At 42.2% G+C, this 25,625-nt stretch overlaps 1 protein-coding gene across 1 annotated transcript in view; it reads left to right on the top strand.

The window, feature by feature from the left end:
* Myom1 (myomesin 1) overlaps window positions 1-25,625 on the top strand; it is a 112,838-nt gene that overhangs the window by 23,795 nt on the left and 63,418 nt on the right. The window contains exons 6-12 of the mRNA XM_028762193.1: window positions 2,111-2,203; window positions 4,329-4,417; window positions 4,527-4,586; window positions 7,210-7,374; window positions 11,713-11,874; window positions 20,169-20,310; window positions 23,810-24,009. Of these exons, the coding sequence (XP_028618026.1) occupies window positions 2,111-2,203; window positions 4,329-4,417; window positions 4,527-4,586; window positions 7,210-7,374; window positions 11,713-11,874; window positions 20,169-20,310; window positions 23,810-24,009 (911 nt within the window). The remainder of the gene's footprint in view (window positions 1-2,110; window positions 2,204-4,328; window positions 4,418-4,526; window positions 4,587-7,209; window positions 7,375-11,712; window positions 11,875-20,168; window positions 20,311-23,809; window positions 24,010-25,625) is intronic.

Here is a 25,625-nt window from a genome sequence, read left to right as displayed (position 1 = left end):
GGAGCCAGGCAGTCCTGGTTCAAATCCCAGCTCTCCTGCGGTCATCCCTTCTGACCAGGATGAGTTCCTTGATCTCTCTATGATCTAGTCATTGGGAGTGAGATTAAATACTGTCCTCTCATTTGTTGGTTGTGAGGTCTGGATTTCCTGATGCTGTGTATACACAGAGCAGGGGATCCTTTGCCATCTGTGCTTTATTAATTATATTATTAGTTATGATATTAGTTTTACCTCCACATGTGAGGTAGTTTATCTGAAAAGGAAGCAAGCAATCCTTTGCTGTTGCTTCTCCTCCCCCCCACCTTTAAAGGTTTATTTATTTGTTATGTATACAGTATACAGCTTTCTGCCTGCATGTACACCTTCAGTCCAGAAGAGGACACCAGATCTCATTACAGATGGTTATGAGCCACTGTGTGGTTGTTTGGAATTGAACTCAGGACTTATAGAAGAGCAGTGCCCTTAACCTCTGAGCCATCTCTCTAGCCCCTCCCCTCATCTTTTTAAGACGTTTTGTTTGTTTGTGTTTTTGTTTGTTTGTCTGTTTTTTTTTAAGTTTTGAGTAGATAGACCTCCTGTGGCACCATAGCACTGGTGTTGAGAACGTGGGGACTTGAGAAGATCAGGTACCACTGACAGAATGGATGTCAGTGTCCCACAGAGAAGCCCTTCTATGTGGCCTACCATCTCTGAGGACAGCAAGCAGCAAACAGGACTGGAACAGTCAGAAGTCTCCTGTCATGATCTGAAGTTATCCTCAGGCAAAAGTCATTCTTACTATGACAAAAACCAAGTTGCTGGAGTATAATGGCCTTTCTTTCTTTACAGTGACATTGTTCTTAAGAATAACATGTGAGAATGCCAGTAGGAGGGATATTGTGCTTTCCTCCCACAGAGGGCGCCAACACCAAAAGGCCAACACAAAGCTCTCATTCTGTTTTACTATAGTCAACTTTGTTGTTGTTGAAAATAACATTTATACAAAGAAATGTATGTTATATATAAAGGAAGAGTTCAGGCGAGTTTATTTTGGACTATATATACCCATATGTATACCAGCACTCAAATGGAGCCCAAGTATATTTAGCACCCAAGACATCTCCTTCAAGCCATGTGCCCACCTCAAAAAATCACCATCTTGACTTTGACAATGTCAACAAGCCATTCTGTTTCCCTATTGTTTGTTTATTTATTTATTTTTCATTCATTCATTCATTCATTCATTCATTCATTCATTCTACATTCTAATCTCAGCCCTCCTTTCTCCTCTTCCCCCCTTGTCCTTTCCACTTCTAGAGAAGGGGAAGCCTGCCCATGGGTTGCTGCTGCTTCTCCTCCTCTTCTCTTCAAAAAATAAAAAAATGAAAATGTTTAAGTAGGTAAGCCTCACGTGGCACCACAGCACTGGCTGTTGAGAATGTGGGGACCCACCCTGGCAGGCTAAACTGCAGCAGGACTAAGTACATCCTCTCCCACTGAGGCCAGACAAGGCAGCCCAGACAGGGGAAGGGGATCCAAAGACAGGCAATGGAGTCAGAGACAGACCCCACACCAATTGTTAGGGGGCCCACATGAAGACTAAGCTGCACGTCTGCTACAAAAGTGTAGGAGGCTTAGGTCCAGCCTGTGCAAGCTCTTTGGTTGGTGGTTTAATGTTTTCCTATTTTATATAAATAAATCACTACCCTATTTACTATTTCATAGCTGTAGCTTTTCATTACTGTTATGTGCAGAAGATGCATTCATATTCTGACTGGTTCACATATTCATACACACTTTAGTGAAGAGGAGAAAGCGCTTTGAGAAGTCCTATTGTAGTGCTGGTGAGTTTAGTTAAGCTTGGGTAATTTGCGGTTTTCTTTTTTCCTTTTTCAATAGATGGAATGATTGTGCTTCACTTACAGGTGTATCTACAGGAACAATAAGTGTGTGTGTGTATGTGTGTGTGTGTGTGTGTGCGAGTGTGTGTGTGTGTTTGGCTGGGAGAAAGACACACACACACTGAGAATGAGAGAGAGAGAAAGAAAGAGAGGAAAAAGAAGAGAGATCATGCAGTTAGTTATTCTTAATTATTCTTTAATCTGTTAATCTTGTTTCTGTTACCTTTCAGGTATAAGAACCAGGTGCCTATAAATGTCCATGCAAACTCGGGAAAGTACATCATTGAAAGTCGATATGGAATGCATACTCTTGAGATTAGCAAGTAAGAGCACACCAGTGTGTATGTATGTCACCACCAGACACTCCAGGAGAACATCCGTGTGTATGTGTGTCACCACCAGACACTCCAGGAGAACATCAGTGTGTATGTGTGTCACCACCAGACACTCAGGGAAGCATCTTATCACTCAGGCCACAGACAAAATTGTCTTCTTTCTGGTCCCCATGCAGGTTTATCTAATGGTCTTTTCTGTTCATGTCTTGTCTTTTCTTTTTTTGCATTATAAAGCTCACATGTGATGTTTATTGCAGCTTCATCATTTTCTTTTTTTTAATTGGCTATTTTATTTATTTACATTTCAAATGTTATTCCCCTTCCCAGTTTCCCCTCTGCAAATCCCCATCCTATTCCCCTCCCCCTACTCCTATGAGGGTGCTCCCCCACCCACCCACCCACTCCCACCTAACTGCCATAGCATTCCCCTACACTGGGGCATCAAGCCTCCATAGGATCAAGGGCCTCCCTTCCCACTGATGCCAGATAAGGCCATCCTCTACTACATATGCAGCTGGAGCCATGGGTCCCTCCATGTGTACTCTTTGGTTGGTGGTTTAGGTGACATGCATGATGACTAAGTCTGCTCTGCACGCACTACCTCCTGACACAATCTCTCATTTGAACTTGTGTCTTTATCCTTTTATCTGTATGAGCATATCCTTTAGAAACTATTAAGAAGATAATTGCTTAAGTAGACAGTGTATCTATGTCAGAGTATCTTCACAGAATTCCAAACCCACAGCACCCTGTTCTTTTATTTTTAACCAACAAAAGGCATAGGGACTGGGATGGGTGTCACTGAAGCTGGATAGATTGTGAGAACGGTCTTCCCTTCGGTTCACCAGCAACTATGGGGCACTGTGTGCCTTGTCAGTCTGTGTGGGCAAGTCAGAGACAGACATTAGGATGTCTCAGAGTTAAGCAAAATTTGAAATGGAAACTGTTAAAATTTCCAAGTCCTAAAAAAATGCGTGATGTTTCCTAAGATGGTTTGAAATGCAAACTTGATTATGTGGATGGAAATAGTAGACAGGCACCCACAGTTTCAGTTCAGACAAGCTGCATGTGCTGAGCTGTAAAAGGAAAACTGATTCCACTCATCCTTACAGCACCTAGTTGTCTCAATAGACACGGGGCTTCAAAGAGAACTCTGAGGTCCCTGGTACTCACCAAGCCCCGATGATCGCAGTGGAATTGCTTTTATTTAAGCAGCAGTGAGCCTCATGGTTGTTTCTAAAATTAAACAGCTCTGAGAAAGGCAACTGTATTTGCCTTCCTGCAGTCTAATGCCTTTCATTTCAACAAGACACAGTGTATCACAAATGAAACTAAGGAAACCCAGAGAAACAAGGAAGAACAGAACTAGAGTGATTAGATACAAAACAGTGCGCTTGGAATCTCAGTCTGACCTCTGTGAGGGTGTTGTTCCCGAAGCTATCTTTGTAAGATTTTCCTGTTCCTGTACTACTAACATAAAAGGAACACCCAGAAAGTACTTGTGTTATGCTGTGAGCTGGAACTCTAACTGGAGCCCAAACATCAGTAGAACTGATGACGTTTCTTATGCTTTGAAACTCTAACATGGAATGGTATAAAGACCCGCCTTGTGCAGGCTTGTGGCTCAGGGAGGCTGTGGGAAACTGTCATGAGACATTGCCTCTTTCTCTCCCCAGTCATCCTGATACTCGACCAATACCTCGTTCCTGGAGCAGGACAGCATGGAGCACACACGCTCAGGGCCGTTACCTGCTCCAACACTCCATGCATGGCTGGACATTTTTTTCCTTCAGCAGTACAAAGGAGTTACTGGGTGTAATTGATATCCTTAGTACTTGGTTAACTCTTTGACATTTTAAATGAACCAGGGTTAGGGTCACACTGGATCACAGATATTCTCTTCTCATCCTACTGCAATGTGAAAATCAGTAGATAACTTGGACTATGTAATGTACCACAGGAACAGAGACAGTCCCTTCAGCAAGAGTCCTAAAGAGCCACGTGTGAGCCATTAATTTACGATCTGCTCTGTTAGCAAAGCATTCCCCGAGAAAACAGCCAACTGTTACAAGGAGTCACCACCATGGGCACTCATCTTTGTGTGTTTTTCCAGGTGTGACTTTGAAGACACAGCTCAGTACCGGGCCTCGGCGATGAATGTTCAGGGAGAGATGTCAGCATACGCCTCAGTTGTGGTAAAACGTAGGTTTACTTTGCTTTATTCAAAGTGGATTTAAAACTCCGGCCCATGCTAAAAATCCAGGCCATTACAAAGTAGCTCACATGTCTTGTCTTCCCTTGTCTTCTCTAGGATACAAGGGAGAATTGGACGACTCTCTCCTCCGTGGTGGGGTTTCCATGCCTCTCAGCTGTAAGTTAACATCACATTCACTAAGCACCATCTTTATGCAAAGTGTAGCACGTTAATGCTCAAAGTCCAAGCAATGTTCTGAATCCTTGAGCTTAAGGAAGCAACATGATTTTTAAAATAATGAAATAAATTCACAATACTTATGTATTAGTACATGCCAAGTTGGATATAACACCCACTACCCACCCATGGTTAGTGATTTTAAATAGTTTACTGATTGTAAATTCTTTGGTTTCTATTCTGTTTCCAAAGTTAATTGATTGTTCTTTATATTTTTAAAGTAGTCTGTTTATATTTGTTAAACTGCTCATATGCTAAGACAGTCAAGCCCATATTTATAAATAATGAATGGTGAGTGTAGGTAACCATCATATTTGCTAATTGATCAGGTTCTTATACCTACCACCCTTCTCCACTCAAATCCCTTCCAACCCCAACACTAGGTAGACGAGAAAGAAGGTTAGATGGGAAAGAGGGCATAGACTTCTTTAGACTACTTCCTGCTGATTAGGGGCATCAAGTTCCTTGGAGCAAGTTCAATCTTCCTTGTCAGGATATCTCCAACCACCACCACCACCACCACCGCCTCCACCACCACCTCCTCCACCTCCTCCACCACCTCCTCCACCACCTCCTCCACCTCCTCCACCTCCTCCACCACCTCCTCCACCACTTCCTCCACCACCTCCTCTACCACCTCCACCACCACTACCTCCACCACCTCCTCTACCACCTCCACCACCTCCTCCACCACCTCCACCACCTCCTCCACCACCTCCACCTCCTCCTCCACCACCACCTGTATTACCACCACCTCCACCACCACCACTACCTCCTCCTTCACCACCTCCTCCTCCACCACCACCACCTCCACCTCCACCACCACCACCACCACCACCTCTACCACCACCTCCACCACCACCTCCTCCATCACCACCACCACCTCTACCACCACCACCTCCACCACCACCAGCAGCCTTTCTAGGCTCTGACTTTTTTATACCCTCTAAAATGTCCCCAGAATTCCAACATAAGCCATCTTCAGCTGGTAGAATCACGCTGGCCTAGCCTCTGAAGCCTGTGCAGGATAGGATCCAGTCAAATCTATCAGGTTTCATTGGAATATTATCACATAGAAATTAGACAGATGGCAGATGTTCTTCAAAGAGAAGCTATTCTCCCATTGACTAGTGGTTGCCTGGTAACACGCAGTTACCAGGCAATACCATGTGTTGGCTGAAAACAAAACAATCCTATTAATTAGTCATATTCTTTTCAGAAAGTTACTTCATTTTTTATGATCTATGGAAAATATTATGAAACATCAATAAGAAAAATTACTAAAAGTTCAAAGTAGTATAACTTCCCAAAGATTATTCTTAGAAATATTTATAGGTTGAGCAAATACCTAAAAATCATCATCAACTCTCCTGGGTTAGGAAAGAAATTGCTACATATAGACAGGTTACTTAATGTGTCAGGCACTTTACGTGGATACATAGTTGCAACAACCTGGTAACAGAGTCATTAGTCTTTCTCCTTTGAGATGGGGGTTCTAGAACTCATGGTAGTAGACAGCCAATGCCATGATTTCATAGCCCATAACTGCCAAACTCTAGTTCTAGAGTCCTTTCTTGTTATGTCTTGTCTTTTTTCCCAAGGCCTTGAAATATTATATTGAAAATACAACCTACCCTTCATTAAGTTCAGTTTTGTCAGGTATTCTAAGTATTTAATAGCTATTAATTTGGTTAAGCTCGCAATAATCCTATCAGCTAAGTACCATGATGTTCTCCACAGAGAAACTTTTGTGTGGGTCTCAGGGTATGGCTAGATGACTGCCCACATTCACTCACAGAACTTTCCAGAACTTTGATTTTTAACCAACATATTGTACTGCCTCCAACTTGTGTGTTACCAGGCAACCACTAGTCAACAGGGAAATAGCTTCTCTTTGAAGAACATCTGCCATCTGTCTAATTTCTATGTGATAATATTCGAATGAAATCTGATAGATTTGACTGGATCCTATCCTTCACAGGCTTCAGAGGCTAGGCTGGCTCTGGAGCTCCCTTGAGGGAGAGAGGAGAGTTATAAGAAAGTTCTATATCAGTCTTAAGGTCCCAAACCCAAGTGGAAGTGTGTGCAGTCTTTAACTTCTCTGTATCAAGAATTGAGCTTGACCATCAAAGACTGCATTGGTATTCAGTGGGAAGTCAGCTCTAACACCCTGGGGACAAAGCATCCCATTGTCCCCACTACTTAAGCAGTAGAATTCACCTCAAAATCTAAGATTAAAAAGCTCCTATACTATAGGTAAGAAAGTTTAGGCTAAATATGGTTTTAATTTACATTTGAGACATTACATGTGACCATCTAAATTGTGTTCCTTATAATAATAAATACAGACATTTATCTTATATGATCATTGAGTTAGGAATTATATGCAAATGAGATAGGCATATGTTCTATATGCTTCCTAAATAGAACTTGATTTTTGCCCACATAAATAATTTGGTCTATTTTTTCTCAGCTGCTTTCTGCCTAAGCTTGTTATAATACTGTATCTCTTCAAAGAGAAAGAGGATGCACTACTGGTATCTGTTGTTTCTGTTGTGCTCAGTTGCGGTGACCCCTTACGGCTATGCATCCAAGTTCGAGATCCACTTCGACGACAAGTTTGATGTGTCTTTTGGGAGAGAAGGAGAGACCATGAGTCTGGGCTGTCGTGTGGTCATTACTCCTGAAATTAAACATTTCCAGCCAGAGGTCCAGTGGTACAGAAATGGTGAGTCTTTGGACTGAGTTCTTGCATGTGGGCCAGTTGCAGATCTGCTTCTCAGGGCTAACAGAACCTATAAGCTAAAGACAACACACTGCTATACTAAGATTTAAGTGTACATCTCAAAACGAAGACACCATGTATATATGTGTGTACCATATATATATATATGTATATATATATACACATATACATATATATGTACCATATATACACACATATATGTAATACACACACACAATTGTTATTTTGTTTAATCCCTGAGACAGGGTCTCACTGTGTAGCCCTGACTGTTCTGGAACTCACCATATAAACCAGTCTGGCTTCAAATTCACAGAAATTTGACAGACTCTGCCTCCTCAGTGCTGGGATTAAAGGTGTATACTACCATACCCAGCTAAAATATAATTTTTAAGGTAAGATTTCCTTGTCACCAAGTAATATGTGTAATAAATTACCAAAAACCTATATATTTACTTTATAAGCTAGGTTATTAGGTAATGTATTTTTTACTTATAGATATCATTTATAAGAGTTGTATAAAACTTTTAAAACATATAGTCTCACTAAATAATTAAGTACTAATATTATTAATCAGCAGAGTAAAATTTTAGAAACAATTCAGACATTGGTAATGTTACTTTAATGTGATAGTGTATTTATATTTTAAAAGTTTATAGTAAATATATTCTTCATATGAAATATGTAAGCTAGTATAAAAATGGATACAAAATAGATAAATATTACAATGTTTGTTTGTTTGTTTTGATTTTGCTGGGACTGACTCTTGGGGGCTGTAAACAATGCCAGCACACTGGACTGCTCTGGAAGGTCAGCTGAGCTGGGTTAAATGCTATGTAGCCACTGGTTTGACATTCATACTATTTTATCCTTTTTAAAAAATTTAATTATGTGTATGAGTGTTTTGCCTGGATGTTTTGTTTGGACAGAGGAGGTCATTAAGTTCTTTCAGGTACTGGAGTTATAGATGGTTGTGAGCCACCGTGTGGGTGCTGGGAATTGAACCTAAGTACTCAGGCAAAGCAACTAGTGTGCCATATCTCAAGCCTCTCATTTTATCTATGAACTTACATTTTATATGTGAAATCCCATGGGACTAAAGAGCACAAGCATAGCAGAGAAGACAGGCCAACTGGTCAACCAGACAATATAAGCTCAGGCTAGTGATGGGCTGCGGGCAACATGCCTACTGCACTATGGGCCTGGCCATCAAGTGTACATGTGAACACCTGGGACGGTCTGGGGCCCCCTAGCGTTCCAACATGGTGGTTGGGACTATGACCTAGCCTAGATTGGAATTAGCAAGACAGTGGTTCTAGCAACAGCAGCAAAGTGGTGACTCTGACTGGACCCTAGAGGACAGGACAGAGTCTTCAGGGAAGCAGTATGGGGACCCACAGTAGGAGGAACCTTCCCCACTTGCCGAGGGCCATGCAGGAGGAATGACCAATTACTTTAGAACATGGAATGTGGCCCACCTGTTAACACAGCCACATGGGTGACCCATGGGTGTGGGACGGCCCCAAGGACCACATGTCCTGAGGACTTCATGCTGTTATGGAGTTCTGCTCTGCTTGCAGCCCTCTGAATCTAAGAATTATATGGAAACTCTAAGGGAGTTTCCAGTCCCTCACTGGGCAGCATTTCTGGCACTCACAATACAAGTGCTTGATCTCTTCCAGGCCTTGCTGCTGGAGCAGATTAATGACTCAATCACCCCCCTAGAGAAGAACATAGAGATGTAGATTGTCAGCAGTGACCACCACCCTTAGAAAACATTTGGAAAAGTAAAATTATTAGTGAAGCTAGGCTGAGACGTTTTACTACTGGGTCTGATGTAAAACATCCTAGGGAACAATCTGAAGTTCAGAAAGGCACACTCTTATTAGTTAAGCTAGGGACCTTTTATGGTCAGGGAACAAGAACAATGGCAGCACTGGCTGATGTGACTCTCACTGAGGCTGGACTGGTGGTGATGATTGATTTCTTATACCCATTTTTGCCCTCAACTTCCTGATATGATTTAATAAGAATTGCTGATGAGTAGATGTGCATTCTGAGGATTTATGACAGTTTTTATATAAAAGTTTAGATTTGTAATTCTTTTAAGATTCTTATAAGATTACTTTTAAAGATAACTAATAAAATAATCCATTCTTTCTTTGTAACTACAAATTGCTGCCTGGCAATAAGAGAAACTGTCTGAGAAAACTACCTTGCTTGTTTATACTTTGTTAAACTATAACAAGTTGCTTAGTTACGAATGTTTGTGGGTTTTGGGGAATAATTTGTTTCTTTACCTGTACTACGTAATGTTATTTCTTGTAAAGGTATTGGGGAACACACCTTCTTCATAATTATTTACTAGAAGAAAACTAAAATGTAATCACATTGTAGTTTTATGCTGCTTGAAAGATTTTGCTGGGATATATAAGCTGTGGAAGAAAGAATAAAGTGTGGAGGGCTGGAACATTGTTCCTTCCATCCATCAACTGTGTGTGTGTGTGTGTGTATGTATGTATGTATTTGTGTGTATGAAGTTATTGAACTCTGCCTTATGTTTCATCTACTCAGTGCGTGTGCGTGTACGTGTGCCTGTGCGTGTGCATATGTGTGTGTGTATATGTGTGTGTGAATTTTCTCTTTTTTCTTCTCTTTCTCGCTAGCCCCAAGGAGTTAAAAGAGTTCATAGTTTTTCTGCTGGCCACAGGGAGTGCCAGCCTCAGTAAACTAAGCTTTGTTTCCTTAGAGAAAAGTCTGCTGAAGTAACTTCTCTCATTACTGGCTGCTGTTGGCAGCAGCCCCTGTCGGTATCTGGATCCACCTCTGTCAGCAGCTCTAAGCACTGACCCCCAACAGCAGCCTGCCTCAGCTTACCCACCACAGGATCTGTCATTAGCACCCACCTATGACAGAGACCATCTCTGCGGGCTTGGGGCAGAGACTGTCCCAGCACAGGGACAGGACTGACAGGCAGACAGCAAGCTAATCAGTGGCATACCACTTATCGAAGTGGCCTTGTGGACATTCCAAACAAAGTGCCCGAGGACATCAGTCTTCTTGAGAGTTTGGAACCTCTGGCTCTGAGTATTAAAAATGAAGTTTAGACATTTGAGCATTCAGTGGAAAGAGCTTGCTTTTCATATAAGAGTCTGAGCGGGGCAATTATTAACAAAAGGAACAGCTGTGGAATTAATTTTTCCTTATAGCTGAAAACACAATGATGAGATGTATAAGCAGGCATTTTGGATTATATATGAATCATGACTTCTAAAAGTTAAGGGACATACCAGAGTAAACATTAAAATACAATTGTATAAATTGAAATTTAATGCCGGGCGGTGGTGGCGCATGCCTTTAATCCCAGCACTTGGGAGGCAGAGGCAGGCGGATTTCTGAATTCGAGAGTTCGAGGCTAGCCTGGTCTACAGAGTGAGTCCCAGGACAGCCAGGGCTACACAGAGAAACCCTGTCTCGAAAAACAAAAAAAACAAAAAAAAAAATTGAAATTTAAAATTAAATTCACACAATACAAAAAAATGATTTGTACAGCTCTAGAATATTAAAATTTATATTTATCTGTTGCACATAAGTTATGGTACCAAAAAAAATTTTTTTTGTAGTCTGTATGACCTCTATTATAAGTAACAAGATATTTTAAAATTAAAAGAGGTTTAGTTAGGGCTACTCTTGCTGTGATGAAACACCATGGGGAGAGAGATTTATTTGGCTTATGTTTTCACATCACAGTCTATCACTGAGAGAAGCTATCACTGAGAGAAGCTAGACCAGCAGCTCACACAGGGCAGGACCCTGGAGGCAGGCACTGAAGCAGAGGCCATGGAGGGATCCGCTAATGGCTTGTTCTGGCTTGCTCAGCCTGCTTTCTTATAGAACCCAGGACCACCTGCCTGAGGTGGCCCTGCCCACAATGAGCAGGGCCCTGTCACGCCAATCACGAATTAAGAAAATGCCTTACAGCCAGATCTTGTGGAGGCCTTTTCTCAGTGGAGCTTCCCTCCTTTCAGAGAACTAGAGCCCATGTCAGGTTGACATAAATCTGCCAGCACAGAGGCAAAACTCAACACTTTGAACTTCTTTGTTCTTTGAACAGTTTAATTTTGTCAGATGTTACAAATTACACACGTCTGTCCCACAGCCCCTCACTACTATTTAATATTCTCCCTAACATTAAACACACCAGAGTGCCTTAAAGATCTAGAGAGTTCTAAGAGTTAAATAACTTTCAATGAAGACAGGAGAGAGAAAGGGGGTGGGGTAGGGAGAAATCAATGAATCCACTTGTCATTTTTACATTTCTAGGAGCACCTGTCTCTCCATCAAAATGGGTGCAGCCACACTGGAGTGGAGACCGGGCAACACTCACGTTCTCTCACCTCAACAAAGAAGATGAAGGTCTCTACACAATCCGCGTGCGAATGGGAGAGTATTACGAACAGTACAGTGCTTACGTCTTTGTTAGAGGTAAGACCTGGGGAAAAGCATATAACTGCACACAACTGCACACAACCGCACACAACTGCACACAACTGCACACAACTGCACACAACCACTCACAACTACACACAACTGTACACAGCCACACATAAGTGCACACAACCACACACAACTGCATACAACTGCACACAACCGCACACGACCACTCACAACTACACACAACTGTACACAGCCACACATAACTGCACACAACCACACACAACTGTATACAACTACACACAACCGCACACAACCGCACACAACTGCACACAATTGTACACAACCACACACAACTACATACAACTGCACATAACCAACTGAATTTAAAACACCGAGGCCAAACCAGTCAGCACAAACATGTTTTAGTAATGATAAGAGTCAGTTAAAAATCCTCCCAGATCACCCAGGACTGGAATGTTAGATGACCGCACAGGCACCAAAACAAAGGTAACTGGTTTGCAACCCGTGCCTGTGACTAACAATAGGATTTGTCTTCAGTGGGACTCTAGTGCAGAGAGAAGAGCCTCCAGATCCTTGTGATTTGGAAAGCGGTCTTAGATCATGGATTCTGCCACAGAAAAGTCTGCTCTATCTGGAGGCTTCGTCTTTAACAAGCGTCTCGGAGTGCAAATGTATTACTTCATTCCAGACTCCTCCCTTTCATGGCTTTGGTTTGATGAAGAAGGAAACAAGTGGTAGAACTTAATTCTTAGGGCAAACTACAATCCTTGGTTTTAAGCTTTCTTTTCCCACTGGTGTCTTGAATGGGCTGGGTATGTGCAGTGGCATGTTGTTCTCCATATGTGCAATGTCATGTTCTCTATATGTGCAGTGGCATGTCACTCTCCATATGTACAGTATCATGGTGTTCACCATTTGTCACTCTTCATATATGCAGTCACATGTTGCCTCCTGGGTGGGGTGGACCACATGGAGGAGATGTACTTGTAGGAGGCTTGGCCTGAATGTTCAAGCCCTGTTGTGGAGATAGAGATAGGTTGTTGTCTCTAAGCCTCTACTCTTTCAGCCAGAAAGAATAGAGGACATTAAAATACACAGACAATTATAACTATAAACAATATAAATGATTTACCAAATTTTCCATTTATTTATTTGTTTGTTTATTCACTTTACATTTCAATAGCTGCCCCCCTCCTCCTGGTCCCTGCCCCCACAGTTCTTCCCCACGTCCTCCTCTCCCCTTCTCCTCTAGAGGGTGGGTCCCCCTGGGCACATCAAGTTTCTGAAGGGCTAGGTGCATCCTCTCTCACTGAGGGCAGACAAGGCAGCCCCGTTAGAGGAACAAATTTCAGATAGGCAAAAGCTGTAGGGATAGCCCCACCCCAGTTGTTCAGGACCCACAGAAAGACCAGGCTGCACATCTGCTATGTATGTGTTGGGGGGCCTTTGTCCAGCTGTGTATGCCCTTCGGTCAGTGGCTCAGTCTCTGAGAGCTACCAGGGGTCCAGGTTAGTTAACCCTGTTGGTCTTCCTGTGGAGTTCCTATCCCCTCCAGGTCCCTCAAGCTTTCCCCCAACTTTTCCACAAGACTCCCTGAGTTCCATCCAATGTTTGACTGTGGGTCTCTGCAGATTTACTAATTTTTGTCTCTCATGTACTAAATAGAAAAATTAACTCACAGGCATTTTGATCAAGATAGAACTGTAGATGCCATCCAGATGCCTTTAAAATAAGACCAAAGACGACCAACAGCTCTGTCATTAGAGCCTTTTGTCAATATAATTGATTTCTTCTGAAATGCCTTCTATGGCATTTCATAATTTTAAAGTTCCAATAATTTAAAGTTTCAATAATTTTAAATTTTCAATAGTTTTAAAGGATTCTTTTTAGTGGGTTTGGGAGAGAGAGCTCAGCAGGTAAACTGGTTGCCAAGAAAGCAGGTGAACCCAGTTCAGCTCACCAGCACTGCGGCTGCTGGGGGCTGCTTGCACCACTTGTTTGGTGAACAAATATCTTGCATGTTCCACGTACAACACTCACCAAGGATGGCAGAGTGTTCCCTGCCAACACTTACTGGTCGTAAGAGCTAAAAAAAAGGAAGACTGAGTCCTGGGAACTCAACACCCTGTGTCATATCCAACTAAACACTGTCAATTGATCACTAGCAACTGATAAAAAATACAAGTACATCTGTAACTCGGGAAATGTGGCAGGGTGTCTCCTCTACAGAAGCATCCTGGGCAAAGCCAGGTATTGCTGAGGGAATGGAAGAGGCAGCCTTCATTAAAGGTTGCTATGGAAACAGGTTCCCTGGGATTCATCAGGATGTTAGGTTAGCTACACCACCTGGATAAATGTGACTAGATTCTGGCTGAATATGCAAAGTCTTCTCTTTCCCTCAATGTCTGGAGACCTTCTCTAGTTATTCAAAACAACAAAATCAGAAACAAGAACCTTGATGGCCTTGGTCTGGGGACTCTAGCCTGGCAGGATTGTTCTGCATTTCTCAGGCCCCACCTAGAACTGTGCCTCTGCTAGACTTCACATGACTGATTCCAGATGCAGAGAAGGGGCTCAGTTTCACACGTATCAGTTTCTATAATCCACAAATTAAGAAAATGGAAACACGATAAAATTTACCAAATGTTAGTTACTATGAAAGGATCGAGTAGATAACTGGAAAGAAAAAAAGTGGGAAGATTTCAGCTGTTGTATGTGAATTTAACAACTTTTAGAAAAGCTTATTTTTTAGATTACTGCTACAATGACTAACTATTGCGGTGTTGTGGCGCTAAGGGACCTGTAAGCACAGAGCGAACACTCTGTCACTCACCTTCATCATGTCATTGATTCATTTGAAAGGATGTATTCTTAGAGCCTTAAAAACATCTTTATTTAGTTATAAACACACATAAAGTTCCCCCACATTAACTGCATGCTGAGTGGGCTTTTTTGTTATTTATTTATTTTTAAGATTTATTTATTTTATGTATGTGAGTACACTGTCGCTATCTTCAGACACCCACCAGAAGAGGGCATCGGATCCCATTACAGATGGTTGTGAGCCACCATGTGGTTGCTGGGAATTGAACTCAGGACCTCTGGAAGAGCAGTCAGTGCTCTTAACCTCCGAGCCATCTCTCCACCCCCACGCTGAGTGTTCTTAAATACATGTGCAGAGTTCTCAGGTCATCATCCATAACTTCCTCCTTTCACATTTCTGTCAGTGTGGGTTTCCCTGTAGCTCTCCCATATCCACTCATGCTTTCAAAGCCATGGCTTCCTTTTCATAGCCACATTTTCTTTCAGGAAACCTTTGGCCATCAGGGTCCTTCTGCAGCTGCCCTCCCTCGGCATTTTGAAATTCACTTATGTCATAACTCATATGGTAGCTTGTTCTTTTCTGGGGCTACACTAGTACTTCAATGTCTAGATTCTCTCGTGCTGTCTGACATCCACTAGTTAATAGGCAGCAAGATTGTCCCTACTGTTTAGTGTTGTTAAGGATGCTGGCACTATCTATATTCATTATTTATGGGACAGTGTTTTCATCTCTTTGCGATACCTACTCACGTGTTGAGTTGCTGGATCATATGATACATTTGTATCCATCTTTTTCAGAACTACAAAGCATTTCAAATGATATGTGTTTTCATACTTTTTCCATCGTGGCCTGTGAGGCTACTCAAGGTCATTCTTTTGGGAGTTCTGGTGATTTTGCCTCTTACAAAGTAGCATCTACACCAGCACTGTCAGTATGTAAAGCACTGTGTTCTGTAGAAACATTTCAGAGCCGAGCACATTTGGACAGGCCTTTATTACACAGATAATTTCTATCGTGAAAATACTATAAACAATAAAAAGAGAAGATCCACTTATAAATTGCCATCAGAAATTCTTAATGTCAACATTTGTTACATACTATCTTCCACCTTAATCCCTCCCCTACAGGAGCATAAGCATGTACACACACACACACACACACACACACACACACACACACACACACGGGAAAAGATGGGGGGAAGAGGGAGAGGGCAGACCAAACAAGTGCATGGAAAGTGTCCTTAGCAACTGTGGCATTCTAAATTGCAGACAGGTGATGCTTTACCTGCTCTACTGAAAAGATAACATGATTTACAACTCCCTTGTGGGGGCTGGAGAGATAGCTCAGTACCTGCCGCATACACATTAAGCCCCCAGCACCCGTGTAAAAGCTGGGTGCAGCAGCACACATCTATAACCTCAGCACTGGAGGGAGTAGGGCTGGACAGAGGCAGGGGGACCACTGAAACTTTAGCTTCAGAGACGGGCGGACCCCAGCAGTCTAGCTGACTCCACAAATTCCTGGTTTAGTGAGAGACTGTCTCATGAAGCAAGGTGGAAAGCAACCGAGGAAGACATCACTCCTTGAACCCCAGTCTTCATACATGTGTGTACATCTGCATGCCTACCCATAAACACATGTGCACACACATATAACACACAGAATACAAAACAACTCTAGCAGGGTAGGAGAATGCAGAAGCAGGCCCTCCTGCTGTCCAAGGCTGTGATTATGAAGGGCATTTTGCAACCATGTATTTAGACCACATAGTCCAATGTCTCCAGTTCCAGGACAAAGGGGACAAAGATGAAGACAAATATTACATAAAACTGGAGAAATCCAGATGTTTACCAGCGAGAATTGTAAAATAAAATGTCTTTTTCTATACATATATTTTAATAAAGAGGTGTAAATATAAAAAGTTCATGCTCTACATAAACAAAGAAATACTATGCAGCAATGAAAACTAATGGTGTATATCTATACTTATTGAAATGTATCAAGAAAAAGCAGTTTTCATGAAAACCATGACCCAAAGTATTTAAAAAATAATCATATTTAGCCAGGTGTGGTTGCATCTATTCATAATCCTTAAATATAAGAGGGGACACAAGAAAATCAAACATGAGTTTGTGGCCAGCCTGGGCTACATGGTAAGTTCCAAGCCTGGGCTACAGATAGTAATAATCATTATAATTTTTGCCAGATGTGTTGGCACATACCTATAATCCTAGCACTCAGCAGACCAAGGCGAGATGATCTCTAGTTCAACGGCAGCCTGAGCTATTATAGCAAGACCCGTCTCAAAAAATTTTTTCATCTTTTAGTTTATAAATATAAAAAAAAAATCTAGAGAGGCTGAGGCCAATATGTCTGTAGTCATTATTCTGAGTTACAGATTTAAAGGAGATCTTAACTTTCTTGATTATCTATTTCATAATCATGTACTACCTTTATAATAAATATAAACAATGATATAACATTTTGAAAAAAGTTATTATTTGCCTATGTACGGTTTGCCAAACCGTAATGAGTAACAGGCTAATCTTTGATCAAACTAATCAGCCCACAGAAAGGTAGGCTATTTGGAGGTTTGGAGAGAGAAAGATAGAAGCTTTGAAGAGGGTAACTGTTGGCTGAGAGGGCACTGTGGCCAGAGCTGTACAGCAGCAGCTGCTGGAACTCGACGCTGATAGCACCTCACAGCTGTGCTGTGTTCCTGACATTCCCAGCATGCTTGGCTCCCTACACTGTGTTGCCTCATCTTGAGATCAGGAACAATACTTTTAACTATTGTGTTTACCACTGTCTTAGGATTTCTATTGCTACAATGAAACACCATGACTGAAACAATGTAGAGTTTAGTTTGTCTGACAGTGCAGAAATCCACCACGGAGGAAAGCTGAGCCAGGGGCACAAAGGGAGGAGCTGATGCAGAGGCCACATGGGGGTGCTGATTACTGGCTTATTCTTCGTGGCTTGCTCAGCCTGCTTTCTTATAGAACCCAGGACCACCAGCTCAAGGATGGTACTACCCACAATGACCTGGGCCTTCACATCAATTGCTAAGGCTAAGAAAATGCACGACAGACTTGCTTATTGGCAAATCTTAATTAAGTAGAGGCATTTTCTTAATTCAGAGTCCTTCTTCTCAAAAGACTCCAGCTTGTATCAAGCAGACATAAAACTAGTCAGTAAGTACTTAGATGAGTGTTAAATGAACTTAGGAAAGCAACTCTGACATATACCCACGCCCAACTTTAGTAAAAGTCTAAGATAATACAGGAAACAGAAGACATGATTGTTTATGAAGTAACATAATCACCAGACAGTGGGGCCGGCATTCCCCAGACACAGCTAAATTGTGGTTGTTCTTGTGGTATTTTGAATTAAGAATCGCAAAAGTTGAACCTTTGGTTTCTTGGGACAACGAATGCTGGTCAGCTGGGGTTGGAGCATCAGCTGATTTAGAAGAGGCCAGTATCCTTGAGTCAGATTTTCTGGGAGGTGTTTCCTCAGGGTCAGCACGTGGAAGCTGTGGTCTAGAGGAGGCCATAGTGGATGAATGCTAAGTAACTTAGTGACCATCAAACCCACCCCCTGAATGGCATCTTCAAACCGTGTTACAAGAATGCTGGCCCATGGCTCTATGACTTCCGTGGTCTGTTACAGTGTGCCCCTGCTTTCTATTAGACACCAAATTCAGCGGCTGCTCAGCTATCCAGACTCTGCTCTGTCAACATGGGAATTACTCCATCAGTGCGTGGAGTCATAGACCTTTAAGACAAGGATGTGTCTGTGCTGCTAGCTGTTCCCCTAGAGGAGTGGCCTCGGAGTGCCTCCACTGGCTTACCAGCATCAGCATCACCACTGATTTTTGCTAGGCTCTTCCTTCGGTCTCTGCTCTGCGTGCAGAGCCTGGGAGGAGAGAGAAACACCCAGACAAGCACTTGTTTCCTGTTGCTCGGCATGCAGGGATTCTACATTCAGCTTTGTCCATGGTTTGTTGGTGTCCTTCTTATTTAGTGTGTCCGCAGGAGACATTTTCCCAGAGAACATGCCCTGATGGTTTATGGGACATGAAACAGAATGTCCAAAACCCAAGTAATCTGAGCTCTTCACAAGTAATGCCAACCTATTAACGTTAAACCCAGAAGTCTGCAACGGTTACTGTCATCATCAAACACCTTTGTAACTCGCAAGCATTACAGACATGTAGATCTTAGGGAAAGACTGCCCGTTCAGTTGTAGGAGTGTTTTCTCCTGGGTAAGTGGCTCCCATGTGTCCCAGGCCCTTCTGACTAATTCTTTTATGAAAGGGCTGTTCACATGCAAGGAAGAACTGGTAATGTGGGCCCCTCCCCCATGCTTACCGCGGCCTTAATCATTCTCATGGAAAGGGCTACTGATGGGATATTTTTATTTCCTTTCCTTCTGATTCATTAGTTTAGCTGTGCCTGGAGAAATGGGATAGGGCTCACAGTCTGGGGATCTTTCTTCACAGGCAGTGTCCCCTGTTTTCTGTATTATTGTAGACTTTTCTAAACTCAGGTGTGGGTTTATGTCAGAGTTCTTTTTCCTAAGTATCTTCAGCTTGGGAACAGTCATCATGTGAGCTCATCTTTTTTTTTTTTTTTTTTAATGGTTTTCTATCTGCCAGGCTGTGCCACAGGATTTGGTTTAGTTCACAGGATCAGATGTTTCAGCCCATAGTAGGTCTCATATTTAAGGACATGTGGTGAGACACTATGTGTGTTAGGTCCACCATGTGGAGCAGACCTATTGAACTCACGTCAGCTCAGGCAGGACATACCCGTTAGACACGTGTCCCACTGACCTTCGTCATCCAGTCAAGTCCTACCTTCCCCAGTCCCACCACTTACCAACGATCTATTCTATTGCCCAACCATCACTGGGTTAAACCATTGACGAGGCCAGAGAGCATCCAGAGGTGTGCTTTATGTCTCTCAATCCAATCAAATAGACACTGATAACCAACACAGTTGGATAAAGCAGATGTTTTTCTTCTTCAGAAGGGCAATGCCCATTTAACGGTGGGCAAAGTTCCCTGGTTTTTATTCTCCTGTATACTCCTCTATTCAGGTAACATGAGAGGATATTCATCTCTTTGGGAATCTGTCCAGAGATTCAGCACCATTGCCTAACAATGTCTTAAAGGATTTCTGGTGCGAGTCACCTAGCCGATATCTCCCTATTTATTTTGGGGGTATATTTTGGGAACCAAGGCGGAGGAGAAAAAGTTCATGGATTTTTTTTCAGAGCCCCCTTTTTATTCTCTAACATAATGTTCTTCCCCTGAAAGTGAAAAGCACACCTTGTTATATTGCTAAACAAATGATAAGATTTGAAGCTTGCTCTATCTATACAAATATGTAGCTACCGTGACGTGTGGGAAATGTGGGTGCCATGACCTCAGTCTGCCAGGCTGGCAGAGCCTGGCTGAGCAGTTAACAGGATCCGTCTATTTCCACAGATGCTGATGCAGAGATCGAAGGAGCCCCCGCCGCACCCTTGGATGTGGTGTCTTTGGATGCTAACAAGGATTACATCATCATCTCTTGGAAGCAGCCAGCTGTGGATGGAGGGAGCCCTATCCTGGGATACTTTATTGATAAGTTAGTGCTTGGCCTAACCTCAGCCATAGTTCTGTGGGTGTACAGATGTGAAATGCTTTTTCTGATTTTTTTTCTTCTTCCCCTCTCTTTCTCCGTGTGTGTGTGTGTGTGTGTGTGTGTATAACATATACAACTTGTATAATATATACATAATATATATTATATATATAACACAACTACATACATATTAGTACCTACTTATTTACATTAATTCTTTGAATTTGACAAACAACTCAAGTCACTAATTTGGCAAGAATATAATGAATCTGTAGATGTAATAGCAGAGGCCACTGTATAACTGAAATAATGGATACTCAATATACTGAACATCCACATTCCTAGTATGGCAGTCATTTAAAAGTCCTGACTTTGAGAACACAAATTAATTTCTTATATTGTACAATGTGGTTTCAAGTTATCCATATTACATAAGAAATAGTAACAAAAGTTCACAGTGTTAGGCTACAGGCTTACCCAGGAGTCTTTGTTGATTATAGTCTTGAGAACTTATGGATCCTGAGATGTGTGGATTTTGCACATTTACACATCTACTGGGTTTGGGCAATGCAAACAATGAATTCAAACTATTGACCCAAGAATGTGATCCTCTTAGTTTTTCTTCTACTAGTTGCTCCAGTTCTTCTTGCTTTTGACTGTGGAAACAATCAGAGACAGCTCTATGTCAACGTATCACACCTCATGTTTGTAACAATAAGTAAAAAGTGTGCTTACTGTGCTCAGTACCTGACGGAGAGATGTTTGGAATCAGATCTGTTTAGCCAAAGATGTAAATTGGGACGGAAGCTTCCCTTACTTCTGACGAACTGGAGGCTTACATAAACTCCTTTTGACTGTCAGGTTCCACTTTGTTGTCTTTGACAAATAGCCAAAGGATCTGCAAACTTTATGGAAGGCTAGGACAATCAATGCATGCTGTTCTTCTCTTGCCTTGGTCATTATAAATGAGCACAGCATGGCTAATATCTACTGTTTGCTAAACACTGTTCTAAAACACTTCATGTATTTACTGCTAACCCATAGCCATCCTGGACAGGCCTTGCTATTACAGGTAGGAAAGAAAGCGCTGGTCCAAGCCACATGCCAGCTAAGATACATTGTTACCTTGTCTAAGGTCACATGGGTAGGAAGCTCAGAGCTAGGATTCAAATACAGCTCAGCTATAAGCTGGTGCTTTCTGCTCCAACATGCTATAGAAGTTTCTAGAAAAGATGCTCTTCACCTTTTTTTTTTCTTGCACAAATGAAGGTTAAGAAGCAAATTCTAGTGTCACTGAGTCCTGATGGCAGTGCCTGGACAGACAAACAGACTTTGGGAGACACGTCTAGCAGAACTGCTGTAGTCCCCTCAGCTCCCTGCCATTCCTGACACATAGCAACTCCCGAAGCCCCACCAAGCAGACGTTTATAGAGTGGATGGAAAGCATGAATTGCAAATACATTTTATAGGAATTTACATAATGTTAAAGAAAGCAATCATTATCTGTATCAAAGAATGTAAATGCTAGTGAGGAAGGGAACCCCTCCTCCTCCAACCATCTCTCAATTTTTTTGGCACTGCCTTCCCATAAGAACTAGTTGGGAATTATACATTTTGAACATGGTGCCGTATTGGGGATGCATTTCGAACTAAAAGCATTGTGTACCACTTGTAAAAAAAACAAACAAACAAGGAGTTGCTGTATTATAATGCTGCATAATTCCCTCCAACATCGAGTCTCTAAAGCTGTGTTGATTGGCTCGATGTCGTCATATGGACTATTGTAATCTTCTGAGCAGTTCTCTGACTCCGTTCTTGGGTACCAGCTGCTATATCAGCAGGCAGCCGGAGACCAATTTCCAAGCACTTCATATCCCAGTGAAAACCATCAGCCTCATTGTTAAACAAGCATGGCTAGGTGTGGTATGCAGTCCCAGTACTTAGGAGGTAGAGCCACGAGGGTTGTGAGTTCAAAACCAGCCTGGGAGAGAGAACAGAGTAGAAGGGAAGGAAAGAAAAGAAACAAGAATGTGACAATAGCCCCCTGATCCTTGTACTCACACAGTAGCAATCACCAAGTAGGAAAACAGAGAGCGACTTCCCAAACTGCAGTACAAATAGCTTTTCCTTCTATTTTGTTTGGTTGGTTCACCTTTTGGAGAGTCTCCCTGTATAGCCTAGACTAGCCTCAGGGTCATGATCCTTCTACCTCAGGTTCCCAAATGCTGGGATTATAGGTGTGCACCACCGTGCTCAGCCATACACTTATCTTTTTAGGTCCCAACTTATCCTACAGTAGTTCTGATTTTAACAGAAAATGCCTAAAGAAGCCAGGGAGATTACCAGCCGTGGAGTTAAGGTTGCAAGTGGGGCTGGGATGGGGGATCCTATTTCTAAATCTCTCCTGCATAAAGATTCTGGAGAGTCAGCTCAGTGGTTAAAGCACTGGCTGGCTCTTCAGAGGACCTGGGTTCAAGTGCCACCACCCACATGGCAGCTCACAACTGTCTGTAACTCCAGTTCCGAGGGATCCAGCACCATCTGTCCGTGACAGGCACCATGCACAAGTGGTTCACGGGCATACATGTGAGCAACACACCCATGTACATGAAAAAAATAAAAATAAGAAAGAGCCTGGATACCTGCACGATTTTCGTACCGCCATCCCTCAGTCCTCTTCTTGACGAGAGAAGTCAGCTGCTTGTTTAGAAAGGTCTGAGGCTTCCTTCTTCATGTTAAAAAGTGACTAGCTGCTGGCAGGTAAGATATGTAGTGAGTAAGGTTGGATGGGTGTCCATACCCCGAGTGACAGAGGAAAAAAACACCTTCAAGTTGTCCATTGACTTCCACAAGCACTTTGTGGCACTTGCATGCGTGTGCATACACACATACAGTCTCACACCATGCACACACACACACTCACACACAGACACATATACAGACACACAGACACACACATACACACACATGCATAAACACACACAGAGTCACACACCACACACACTCACGGACACAGACACATACATGCACAGACATACACATATACACACACATGCACAAACACACAAACACATAGTCACATACACTCACACTCACAGACACACACACAGAATTACACATACTCACACACTAACACAACTAATACACATACACACACAGAGTCACACCACACACACACACTCACACACACACTCATACACACAGACACATACAAAGACATACACGCAAACACACACACAGACACACACACATATACACTCACACACACGTGCACAAACACACACACACAAATACTTGAGATTTTTAAAAGAGAAATTTAAAAAGACAAAAGACATATTGAACTTGAGAGGAACTGAGTGTCTGAAGTCTAGGCCTGAGAAGCCATGCATGAGTTCCATGTTTTGATGCAGGGAAGATCTGAAGCGAGAGGGTGAATTTGCGCCTTGGCCCTCTTCACTCAGCCATAGTCCGCGTAACATTCTGCTATCCCTCTTTCCCTCAGATGTGAGGTGGGCACAGAGACCTGGTCTCAGTGCAATGACACACCTGTGAAGTTTGCTCGGTTTCCAGTCACTGGTTTGATAGAAGGTCGTTCCTACATATTCCGAGTGCGCGCGGTGAATAAAACTGGAATAGGCCTGCCGTCTCGAGTTTCTGAGCCCGTGGCTGCTCTGGATCCAGCTGAGAAAGCTAGGCTTAAAAGTAAGTCCTTTTCATTTCTCTGCATCTTTCTTGAAAAAACAAAAAACAAACAAACAAGCAAACACCCCACCAAAACCTAATACAAGAAACCTGCGGTAGGTGTCATTGCAAGTAATTCCTCTCCTGTCCACTAGAGGGAGACAAGAATAATAAATCCTTTTCTGATTAGAAAATCACATGATTGCGAAGAGCCCAAGAGCATAAAAAATAATTTGTTTTTGACTCATTCTTTCTTTTGAGCGGTTTTTAAAACCCTCATTTTATCTTATCTTTTAAAAAACATTACTCAGAAAAGTGTATCTCACCAATCTGTGTTCTAAATGTGAGGGACGGAATGAAATATGGGAACAAATAGCTCAACGTTTTTATCCACGTTATTAGAATATTCCGAATATAACTGCATTTATGATTAAAGTGAATTTCTTGATCTTGAAGTCTTTATCAAAGCACTAATACTGAACCTGTGAGCTTCTCAATGTTGATTAAAAAACAAATCTGATTCCATTTAGGTAATATAAAATAATCTCGGGCTGTCAAGATGGCTCAGCCCGTAAAGCTGCCTGCTGCCAAGCTTGAGTATCTGAGTTCAATACCCAGTACCTCCGCTGTGGAAGGAGCGTTCTGACTCCTGCAAGTTGCACTCTGACCTCCATGTGTAGTGTGCATCATTTTGTAATCACATGCACTCACATGTACAAAGACATACAAGCACACGATATACACAATTAAAATATAATATAAAAATCTATAAAAATAATAATCATTTTACTTATTTACATCTGTTTATCTTCCAAGCCTGAATGTCAAAGCCATGTACATAAACTCTGCCTTCTACGGGAACCTGTATGGTATCCCAATACTAACTGTAATGACATCATCCCAAGCTGTAATGACATCATAAGCATCCCTAGATAGTAACATTTCCTTCTGTCCAATGGCCCTCGTCACGTTTGGGCCCCCAGTTGAGAATGAATGTGCATGTAGGATGCTTACGGTCAGCCGTTGTCTTTGCCTACTACACGGAGACGGTATTATTTGCCTGTTGTAAACCAGAAAGTTTCCAGACACTACCAAATACCCCAGGGGCTGGGGATAACCCCAGTAGAGGATTACAGGTCCGTCCTACACGTGAAGTTCTATTCTTTGCCTCAGTTACTTCTAGTGATATCACAAGAACAATACCATCACCTTTAAGTCCCCTCTCTGTTAAGTTAGGCAATTCTACCTCACACTTTCCTCTACTCCTTTATGACAATCAGTAAAATAAGACTTTTGTGAATGAGAAACACTGTCATCTCTGCTGTCTTCCTGTTTCCTGCGTAGACTTGGATGGAAATTCCCTCTAGTAAGGCAAGATTGAGCCATACTTTCTTTCTTAAATTGTGTATGTATGTATGTATATATATATATATATATATATATATATATATATATGTATCTATCTTCTACCTATCTATCATCTATCTATCCATCCATCTGTCCACCTATCATCTATCCATCTATCATCTATCTTCTATCTATCTGTCTGTCCATCCATCCATCCATCCATCATCTATCCATCATCTATCTTCTATCTATCTATCTATCTATCTATCTATCTATCTATCTATCTATCT

This window comes from Grammomys surdaster, unplaced genomic scaffold (assembly GCF_004785775.1).
Source record: "Grammomys surdaster isolate TR1022 unplaced genomic scaffold, NIH_TR_1.0 132, whole genome shotgun sequence".
Classification (NCBI taxonomy): domain Eukaryota; kingdom Metazoa; phylum Chordata; class Mammalia; order Rodentia; family Muridae; genus Grammomys; species Grammomys surdaster.
This window is presented reverse-complemented; position numbering and strand designations above follow the sequence as displayed.